Consider the following 11,547-nt stretch of genomic DNA (forward strand, 5'->3'; position numbering starts at 1 on the left):
ATTAATCGTTTTCTTGAACTGCACCAAGTCCACACCTGAATTGAAATCCCTGTTGTCAGTGACAGCATTTTCTCTTACAACACAGTGAAATCCCCCAGCCAATCACGCCACACCTTTACAGACCAACCAAAAAAAGTATATGGAACCGCTCTCTCTAGCACAAGATGAATTAAGTGAAGTGAACTGAGACCAGAACCGCATTACATCACTAATACATAATTCTGACAGGTCATCAATATGAGGAGGGAAAAATAAATAATAAAATAACAACCCCAATCCCACCATGGAGCCTGACAGCTTCAATAAAGTGATAAGTTGAGTAGTTTCTGTCAGAGACATTAGCGCTTAGCACAACTGCTGTGAGGTCCCCTGGGTCGTGCATTGTTCAAGGACGATGCTTTTCCCACTAGACGCTTATATAAGCCAACAGCAGATGGTGCGTGTGGACTCTAGAGAGGAACGATGACGCTGTGGGACAACAAAATTTGTCCTCTTCTAAAGGGAAAGATTAAACTTAGTCCTAAATTGAAATGATTCTGAACAACTCATCTGTTATTGATATATGACTAAGACAAAGAAGTGAAAAAAGAAACAAGGTACTCTGGCAGGTACAGCATAGAACTGCAATGATAATGGATTCATCTGTCCAATGTTTGCAAACATTTTGACCAACACATCTGGTCAAAAGGTTTTTCCATGACTTTTCAAGTCGTTTGTGTCAAATGGAAAATTATGTACATTTTTTAAATCTTTTAAAATTGTTTGTTTTTTTATAAATTGCACTCACAAAAAGCAATGGGGAGCAAAAGTGCCCGGCCACTTTTTCAGCCGTGACTGAGTTTGATTCGTCCATCTGTTCGTGTTACTTATTTGATGCAATGAGCATGGCTGCAGATCATATAAAAACACTCTCACCTGCGGAATGTTCATTTTTAGCGACAAGAAAACTGATTCTTAGTCAGATAAGCATATCTTAGCTTTCCCTGCAGTATGATCTTTGATCAGATTTTAAAAAGACATGGCCAGTCGTGAAGTCCACCAATAATGTTAGAGTGACAGCAGTAGTAACGGCCACTAGTGACATTACAGTACAAATACTAGCGATATCAAACAACATCAAAGTCGCTGCATGTGCATGGGGCTTCAAGTTGAATTACAACTTTACAAACTTTGATTTGAAGCAAAAAAAAGTATTCAAAAATTGGACATATAGGCAAAGGTACAAGACTGTCTACATAATGTCTTAAATGAGGGAATGAACTACAATCCCATGAAGCATTGCGAATGATGTCATTGAATTTAAAATAGTGGAAAATTACAAACTTATTTATTTAAAATGGTTGATTATAAGAATGGAATCAGTATACCTGAAGTATATTGCAAATTATTCAGAAATGTCCAAATAAATAGTCTGAGAGTGTCAGGAGCGTGTCATTGCGAGTGGGTGGTCGCTGCATAGCTCTTTTGCCACTGTTTGTTTGCTGCGACTCTCTAATTGGTGGATGTCCCCCTCAGGATCATGGGTAATGTTGTTCTTCACCAGAAATTCCACTAATAAACAAGTTTTTTAAATGAAGTCGAAATAATGTTCACTGATGATTTTAGCAGAAGCATATCCCATCAATCAACAAGCTCTGAGCTCATGATAGGTCTGTATTTAAAGATTTATAAGTTATTGCTTATTATTAAATTCCCTATGGAAAAAAAAAATATGAATGGGATTTTAACTCCGGAAGCCAGACTATTTTGCTCTATTCTAACTGATGATATGTTTTACAGCGGAGTAAAACTAGAAAAATGTAAAGTATATTAACTGCTGAAATTTACTTGACTTCTTAGAATTGTTATAAATAATTTACCTGACTTTTCCAGACCTGGAAATCATAATTGAAACATTTCCAGGTTTTATTTTTTTTTTTTTTGCCAAATTTTAGTTCTTTATTTAATTGAAAAACATGTTCCTCCACATCTTGCCCAAAGTTCTTATTCACACAATATTTTAAATGAAAGTAAATGTTTAAATCTACACTATACATTCAGAGCAAAAATACCATAGAATTACCATTATTTTGGTTACCAATGCCATTGTAGAATTGCACTATTCATTGTCAGCCATGGTAACCGAGTTACAAAGTAGTTTTTAAATGGTCATGTGATCACAACAAGTCAACCCCAATAAGACGACCAATAAAATAAAACAACTTGATGGTACTAATATGCCTGTAGTCTTTATCGGTATGTATTTTTCAAAAGTGTGGGGAGGGGGTAAAACTATTTTAATGAGAAAAAAACTGAGTGCCCCTTTATGTACTTCTGCCAAGATCACATCGTCAGAATGCAGCTTTTGTAATTTATTACATTGGGCAAAACCCAATGTATCCTGCTTTCTCCTTGGTCATATTAAATAATATCCTGGAGAGCTCATTAAACATTTAACAATGTATCCAAATGGAAAGAAGCAGACATCTTCATTCGAAATGCTGCCCTGTCAAGGTAAAAGAGGGAAGGCAAAAAGCTGGATATTAGACCTATTAATGGGAATTCCACTCAGCTGCAACCACAGATGGACTCAATGACTGCCAGTAGAATCTTGCACTCAATGTAAGAAAAGAGTCTTTGCTCCTTTTGATCTGCACACATTGCTTGCATTCCTTTATTTGCACAGTAAGACTAAAGCAGTATGTTCATCCGGCTATCATCAAAAGAAAAGCGGCCAGTCAACTCTGGCTGGGCTAAAATTTAAAGGGATAGTTCACCCAAAAATGAAAATTCTGAAAGTACTTTTTAACTCTAAATCTCCACTTTCACTTTTACATCTGAAAGTCACACATGATGTCTGATTAGTTTCACTTTTACATCTGAAAGTGAAAGTTAAAGTGGAGATTTTGGGGAATTATTTTTTAATAATTTTTTTATTTTATATTTTTCTCACCCACACCTATTATATTGCTTCTGAAGATATGAATTTAAACACTGGTGTCATATGGATCACGTTTATGTTTCCTTTATGTGATTTTTGGAGTTACAAATGTCTGATCACTGTTCACTGAATAAATGCTGAAAGAATTGTCATTTTTGGGTGGACTATCCCTTTAATGCATGTGGTGATCTTTGGCTGTCTCTTCAGGAACATACACACACAAATATATATTAATTTATTCAATTCAGACATTCATTGATATGCATGGTGAAGCATGCAACCTGATTATTTGCCTTTACATTGCCCGGGATTTCCAAACCACAGAAGTGCATAATTATATTTGGAAAATATGATAATGGGTTAACAAATTCTATAGGTTAAGGTACTCTGTTTTCTGTGTTCCATGAATATTAACATATAAATGCAAACAGGAAGTGCTGTTTTGCTGAATCTGAAGATTGAACATTTCCTTTATGGTTCCAACATGACCACCTGCAGATCTGATTGTCTTAGGAGACAGCACACAAGGTCACATGGCTGAATCTATGTAAAAGTAATTAGTATGAAGTGAAAAGTCGCAGATCAGGTTTTCCCCACAAAATCAAAACAGAGTTTTGTGGCTGTTAATCCATGTCTTGTTTTTTCCTATAACATTTGTACATTGTTTGCTGTTTCATAAATTAAAATGTAATTATTTTTTTACTATTTAAACTTTTCTGAAAAGCCATTAATAGGCAATTAAATGGCAGGTTCCATTGTGACAACTTACCCCATATAGTGTGACAACATCCCCCACTTCTAGGTCATCACAAAAGGTCAACATGTATATTGTACCTTTTTTCCAGGTAATAATGTTGAAAATGTTCAATAGCTATTTTGTAGCCAAAAGTTTATGGTATGTGCCTATATAGAAACTGAAATACAAATTTGTACTCGAATAAACATTCACTGGAGGGAAAAGTGTGATAACTAGCCCCCGGTCTTCCCTATATAAAAACATAGACTTCTAGATAACAGTATTCCTGCCCAGATACTATCTTCCTATTCTTGTAATCAACATCCATGCAAAAACCACTAAAGGTAATTTAATGTATAATATGTCCATGTTAATATCTCACAAACTGCTGAAAACCCGACAGTAGGTAATATACAGTACGTTTGTTTGTGTGTGTGTGTGTGTGTGTGTGTGTGTGTGTGTTCTGCATGAGAGACTATCATGTAAGCAGGATGATGTATTGCTTTAGGATATTGAGTTTTAATACTCAGCTCCTGACATCTGCACGATAAGTTAAAATATTATGACTAACACGTTGGTATTCTCTTACATTAACATAATGGGCAGACTAAGATTCTGGTTAAGAAATAGTGTCATTAACACTAATTTAAATCTGATAACAAACCGTACCATGATTTTCCAAATGCCATCACCATTCCACAACTTCCCATGATCAACATAAATGATGTTGCACCAAATGCAGACTCCACTGCATGGATTTTAGAATAAAGGTATGCAGTATACAACGATGAACATTTTAAAGTGTAGTATGCTGCATAGTTGTCACATAACCTTCCTATGTTGATGTACATTTTGTTCAATTCAGAAACCAGCTACCATCTTGAAAATAAATATTGAATTTGTCATAACATATTTGTAAAAGTGTCTTAAAGGGATAGTTCACCCAAAAAGTTAAGTTATTAAAATTAGCATATGCACCATAAACATGTAGAATGAGAAGTATGTTAGCATGGCATTACTGTACGAACACAGCCTCCGTTTCTCTTCTCTTACATCTGCTATAATTTGCATCACAATACTCTGTAAAATCCAAATTATTCTCATTGCAGCACACACATTTGTGTGGGTGTTTTCTACCCAACAACAACAAGAAACAAAATAGGACCATTTTCAGATTTTGCAAAACAGTCAAATGCATCTGGAAAAAGTTACACGCATACACTAAAAAAAATGACTAAGCCTGTTTTGGTTTCCTCACAGCGAGACAGCAAACCAGTAGCCATAGTCGTGCCTTAAGACAGCAGAAATAGAGCATAATTCATTCACAGCTCAGAGTTTATGAGCAAATGACTCTGTGGAGCGGAGGGGGGCGGGGCCGTGTCGGAATATCGCGTGCCCGGTCCCCAATCGGCCTGATGAAGCGCGCGAGGGATAAAGGCGGCCAGTGACGATGGTTCGAGAGAGAGAGAATTACGGGCATGTCCGTCATGTGTGTGTTTATGTTTGTGTGTTTTGGTTTTGAGTTTCATTAAATATGATTTATATTGACAAGTCGGTTCTCGCCTCCTCCTTGCCCATCCTTTAACTGTGTTACATTGGCGCGCGATATTCCGACCCCGCCCCCCTCCGCTCACTATAGAGATTTGTAAAGAGGAATCACTAAAAGAATTTGTCTAAAAATGGCATTATTTTGGTTTATGTTTAAGATATCACTTGGAACACAACAGAAACTTAATGGCACATAATTCAAGATGTGTCACAGCATCTCAAACTTAAACAGAACTAGTTCACACATGATTTGACAAGATATTCTACTATTTATAAGCAACAATGTATGCTTAAAGGGGTCATGACATGCCGTTTTAATATTTGAATATGCTCATTGAGGTGCACTAATAATATTAGTAAAGTTTTATAAACAAAAAACAGTCATATATTTGTAAAACCCTCTGTCAGAAACACTCGGTTTTGGTGCTATTTCTCCTTTAAGATGCCCACTGTTATGAATGACACTACTTATCGCTAATGGCCGGGGCTACAGAAGCAAAAAGGTAAACATGTGTTGTTTTGGAGGCGGTCAGATGAATATAGGTGAAACTCGAAAAATTAGAATATCGTGCAAAAGTTCATTAATTTCAGTAATTCAACTTAAAAGGTGAAACTAATATATTATATAGACTCATTACAACCAAAGTAAGATATTTCAAGCCTTTATTTGATATAATTTTGATGATTATGGCTTACAGCTTATGAAAACCCCAAATTCAGAATCTCAGAAAATTAGAATATTGTGAAAAGGTTCAGTATTGTAGGCTCAAAGTGTCACACTCTAATCAGCTAAACACCAGCAAAGGGTTCCTGAGCCTTTAAATGGTCTCTCAGTCTGGTTCAGTTGAATTCACAATCATGGGGAAGACTGCTGACCTGACAGTTGTGCAGAAAACCATCATTGACACCATCCACAAGGAGGGAAAGCCTCAAAAGGTAATTGCAAAAGAAGTTGGATGTTCTCAAAGTGCTGTATCAAAGCACATTAATAGAAAGTTAAGTGGAAGGGAAAAGTGTGGAAGAAAAAGGTGCACAAGCAGCAGGGATGACCGTAGCCTGGAGAGGATTGTCAGGAAAAGGCCATTCAAATGTGTGGGGGAGCTTCACAAGGAGTGGACTGAGGCTGGAGTTACTGCATCAAGAGCCACCACACACAGACGGGTCCTGGACATGGGCTTCAAATGTCAAACGTCTTACCTGGGCTAAAGAAAAAAAGAACTGGTCTGTTGCTCAGTGGTCCAAAGTCCTCTTTTCTGATGAGAGCAAATTTTGCATCTCATTTGGAAACCAAGGTCCCAGAGTCTGGAGGAAGAATGGAGAGGCACACAATCCAAGATGCTTGAAGTCCAGTGTGAAGTTTCCACAGTCTGTGTTGGTTTGGGGAGCCATGTCATCGGCTGGTGTTGGTCCACTGTGCTTTATTAAGTCCAGAGTCAACGCAGCCGTCTACCGGGACATTTTAGAGCACTTCATGCTTCCTTCAGCAGACAAGCTTTATGGAGATGCTGACTTCATTTTCCAGCAGGACTTGGCACCTGCCCACACTGCCAAAAGTACCAAAACCTGGTTCAATGACCATGGTATTACTGTGCTTGATTGGCCAGCAAACTCGCCTGACCTGAACCCCATAGAGAATCTATGGGGCATTGCCAAGAGAAAGATGAAAGACATGAGACCAAACAATGCAGAAAAGCTGAAGGCCGCTATTGAAGCATCTTGGTCTTCCATAACACCTCAGCAGTGCCACAGGCTGATAGCATCCATGCCACGCCGCATTGAGGCAGTAATTAATGCAAAAGGGGCCCAAACCAAGTACTGAGTACATATGCATTATTATACTTTTCAGAGGGCCGACATTTCTGTATTTAAAATCCTTTTTTTTTTTATTGATTTCATGTAATATTCTAATTTTCTGAGATTCTGAATTTGGGGTTTTCATAAGCTGTAAGCCATAATCATCAAAATTATATCAAATAAAGGCTTGAAATATCTTACTTTGCTTGTAATGAGTCCATATAATATATTAGTTTCACCTTTTAAGTTGAATTACTGAAATTAATGAACTTTTGCACGATATTCTAATTTTTCGAGTTTCACCTGTTATGTCTACCACAATCTGACATCACAATGTGGAGGAAGTAGAGAACGAGTCGTTTTGGCAGCTTGGTTTCAACAAATGCTCTTTTTGCAGTGATGAGTACGTTTTGAGTTCTGAAACTTACAGATTATTTTTATAGTACAATGACCTCTCATAAGTTTAATGTAATGTAAATTTAAGCTTCAAAAGATTCAAAAAAGTCTTGTGTGCTGATAAAAAGAAATAATCTAAATAGTGGTGCTTACATAACAGCCAAATCAATGTTCAATAGGGTTGGCAACTGTCCTATCTTAGCCAGGATGTCCCTTATTTTGGGTGAAATGAAGATGTCCTCTATAGAACACCTATTGTCCTGTATTTACATTAGGCGGCGAAACGTTCTAAAGTGAAGGCATCATCACCTATGCTGAAGCACCAAAATGCTTAAGGGGAACGAAATGTTGGCAACCCTAATATTCGATTGGCTTGAATTTTAAAGAAAGCAGAGTGGCCTCATTCGTAATTGCCAGAACTTTAATACAATAGCCTCTTTCCATATTCAAACTCATTCTTTGCAGCAAAACATTCTGAGGAACTTGTATATAAGAACACTGTCAGCATCATAAATGAGGGATGAAGCCGTAAGTGGCTTGGATCACATGGGAATTTCTTAATGGATCTCATCTGCTCCTTCCTTAGGTCTTTAAATACTACCACGGAACCGCCTCTCATTTCATTGGAGGCTCACCAGGCATAGAAAATGTTTCTGTGTACATAAGACCCATTCTAAACATCAAGCCACAGACAAAAAGATAATGGACTTACCCAAGTGTTGTCATGGTGACAATTGTGTACCAGAAGGAGGCTGGTATGCTGGTGAAGTTGGTTCCCTTTGTGCCTTTCTCAGCGTAGAACATGACTGTGGCAAATATGATGATGGCCATGGTGAGCGAGAAGAGGAGAAAGCCCAGCTCGGAAGCACAGCTCTTCAGAGTATAACCCAGGATCCGTAAGCCTTGAGAGTGACGCGAGAACTTGAAGATTCGGAAGACACGGAAGACCCTCAACGTGACGAAGGCTCCACTCACATCCTCATTCTCGGGCATGACCAAACCGATATAGTAGGGCATGATAGCGACAACGTCAATTACGCTCATGACCGAACGCATGAATTTGCAACGACTGGGTGCGGCAAAAAGCCTCATTAGGTACTCAAAGGTAAAGATGAGCACGCATGCCGTGTCCATGCAGAAGAAGGCCAAAGAGAATTTCTCACCGCATGGCAAGTCTTTCTTGCTGCCTTTAAGGGGCCGACAGGGAACAGTCTCTACTACATTCGCAATGACCGAGACGGCAATGAAGAAACCCGTGACATAATAGAAAACGAGAGCCATGGTGCTAGTGTGGGGGTTTTCGAAAGCTCGCCACAAACGCTCCCGATGTGTGCTGTGTGGTGGTAGAGGTGTATCTGCCCCCATCTCCGCCTCGGTGTCCTCAGCCAAACGTTCCTGGTTTTCCTTTTTTCGGTCCCTGTACTCTTCCATGCAGCAGTCTCCGATAATGTCCGGCACGATTCCATAGAACGCTAGCTCCTCATCGAAAGCCTGAATGCACTCTTGCCGAGGGTAGTGCAGCTTGCCCGTACGGTAGAAGTTCAATACGTGGCGGAACATCTCGGGGTCCCTGTCAAAGAAATATTCCTGAGTGTCCTCGTTGAAGAAAAATTCCTTTTCTGAGCTGCCTAGCAGGGTGTCGGGATAGCGGTCCAGTGTGTTTTTCCATGTCTGGAAGCGAAAACCGCTAACGTTGACGAAGAGAATCTCGTCATTGCGGCTCTTTTTGTCCACGGGCGGCTTGGGCATAGTTTTCTTCGCCAGAGGAAGCCAACCAACTGCCGCTGCCCTGGCAAAGGGCAGCCATGTCGCCACTCCAGCAGCCATCTTTATTTTGGTTGCTAAACTTTGTTACTACAATAAATACTCCAAATGGAAAAGGCCAGTCAGCTCAGAGGAGTTTTTATAAAGTTTTTTGGACGAAGAGGAACAGGTATTTCCAAACTAAACATCCGAGCTAAGGGTCCGAGCACCCAGACTGGTTAGTTGAAATAAGTCAGCTTGTCGGTACATTTATTATGCTAGGAAGGAATCATGAGGTAATGTTTTCATCATCGATGAAATAGTCTACAAAGTTGGTGCTGTCAAAGTGTCAAAGCCATTTTAATCTCAGGTAAACTGACTGTCCATATCCCGAAAATGATCCTTAAATGACCCATGAAAATTAGCCAATTCACTAAGCTTTATGGCGGCAGACTTTGGCTGTTCAAAGAAACAATTCAGCCATCTTAAGGGTTAATGCTCTTGGCCTTTTCATGCAAGCTTTGCCAGAGAATACTGATTTGTTGCAGTGCCGTTCCTTTTCACATTTTTATTAGTCTGTGCTGAAGCATTCTGAAGTTAGCAAGAGACTACTTTTCCTCTGTTGCATTCGGTCTTGTTTTTCTTCTTTTTTGTGCCACTTTCCTGGTTTGATTATAAGATTTATCCCTCGCTTTTTTCTTTTTCTCACTTTGAACTTTAAGTGGCTACTCAATTTCAAGAGAGGCAGAGAAGACTTGTTTTGGACAGAGATCTCAGTACCATTGGCGCCTTGATTCCTTGTATGGCCGCTCCTGCATGCACCTGTCATGAAACAACATAACAAAACCTTAGATCAAGCACAGTTCTGACGTCCGAGGGCAGTGTGGGCCATAGTAACATTTCTTGCCCTGTTTGTATTGCGTCAGAGACTGGTTAAATAAACAAGCCTGAGAGTCGAGATTCTATCGCTCATGAGCAACTTCAAGGGAAAATTATGTGCACTTTGCACTAACTACAAAAAAGATGTGCCAATACAGGAATGCATGCATTGAGATTAATTCAATATGGATAATAATGAAAAAATATTTATTTTATAGCAAAATGTGGAATGTGAATATAATAAAAAATATTTTAAAAAAGTTCTAATGAAAAACATGGAATACAGGAATACATTTAGAACACAACATGCATTAAGATGAATCACAAATATTTATATATAATGAAAAACACACTGGAGCTGAAATATTGGGTATGGTTAAGAAACAATATTCTATTCACAAAGAACTTGCTAGCAAAATTGTATTATTTGCTTTCAGGTGATCAATCAATCAACAATGTGTTCCCCCAGTTAAAGCAAATGCAACTTCTAAATCTAAATATATGAATGAATACTCACCTAAAAAGAAACCAAAATAAATCACTTATTAAGAGGGACACCACAAAACTTCACGCCTGCCCTTAAGGGTCCCAGGAGAGGACAGGTGACCCAACCCAGCCCCAACATAATGCACACTGTATACAACATGCTCTCACAATCAAAAATCAATAACGCATTACTCTACACCTCCTGCACCCTATACAAGAACACAGACACAGATGAAGAACTGTAAATTCAGTTGTGTGTTCGATTTAGTTCACCACTAATGCAGTTCTACACCAAAACACATTATGCAACTTCTTGTATGATTTAAGACTAAAACACATGTTGTAAAGAACTCTGCAGTTGTGCAAAAGTGCATCTTTCTTGCATCTCTAAAAAAGTCATTCCACTCCATAATAAAGTTACAAGTAAAGAGCAGGCTGCTTTCTCTTATAAGTAATGATCCATCTTGAAAGATCTTTGTTACCTCTGAGCAGAGTGGAGAGAGACAATAGAACGAAGAATCCGATGTGACAGAAAGCTGTTTAAAGAAAAAAGAAAAGAAAGAAACAGCAATCTCCCTGCAGCAGTCCTGGCATATCGCATGCAGCTTGTGAAGGAGCGATCGTAACGCCTAGTCCTTCTTCCCTCTCTCTCTCTCTCTCTCTCTCTCTCTCTCTCTCACTCTCTCTCACTCTCTCTCTCTCTAGTCTCCTCAGCTGCTGTTGTGTTCATACACTGCCTCTCTCTCTCTCTCTCTCTCTCTTTCGCTCTCACTCATTTGCTTGCTTAACCTCCCCACCCTCTTTCTCTACCTCTCTCTTTCTCTCTCTACACTTATACACATCCATTTAAAGCTTAATATCTCTTGCAAATGCCTCTCATCCTACAATAGGTCAAAGAGATAGAGGCAAAAGCTCAGGTTTCACACAACCTTGAAAATACAGTATCACAGAATGGACCTGGCTCTTTGTTGCAGCTTTACTGCATACAGACACATTGCATCCCTCCTCTTTCAACAGATCATTTCATGTTGCTCCACCTCTCTAA

At 38.9% G+C, this 11,547-nt stretch overlaps 1 protein-coding gene across 1 annotated transcript in view; it reads right to left on the reverse strand.

The window, feature by feature from the left end:
- Nucleotides 1-11,101, reverse strand: part of LOC127630984 (potassium voltage-gated channel subfamily D member 1-like) — a 67,445-nt gene extending 56,344 nt beyond the window's left edge. The window contains exons 1-2 of the mRNA XM_052108915.1: nt 10,985-11,101; nt 8,107-9,959 (exon numbers count right to left, since the gene is read on the reverse strand). Of these exons, the coding sequence (XP_051964875.1) occupies nt 8,107-9,221 (1,115 nt within the window). The 5' untranslated portion in view covers nt 9,222-9,959; nt 10,985-11,101. The remainder of the gene's footprint in view (nt 1-8,106; nt 9,960-10,984) is intronic.
- Nucleotides 11,102-11,547: the final 446 nt, after the last annotated feature.

The sequence above is a fragment of the Xyrauchen texanus genome, chromosome 37, assembly GCF_025860055.1.
Source record: "Xyrauchen texanus isolate HMW12.3.18 chromosome 37, RBS_HiC_50CHRs, whole genome shotgun sequence".
Classification (NCBI taxonomy): domain Eukaryota; kingdom Metazoa; phylum Chordata; class Actinopteri; order Cypriniformes; family Catostomidae; genus Xyrauchen; species Xyrauchen texanus.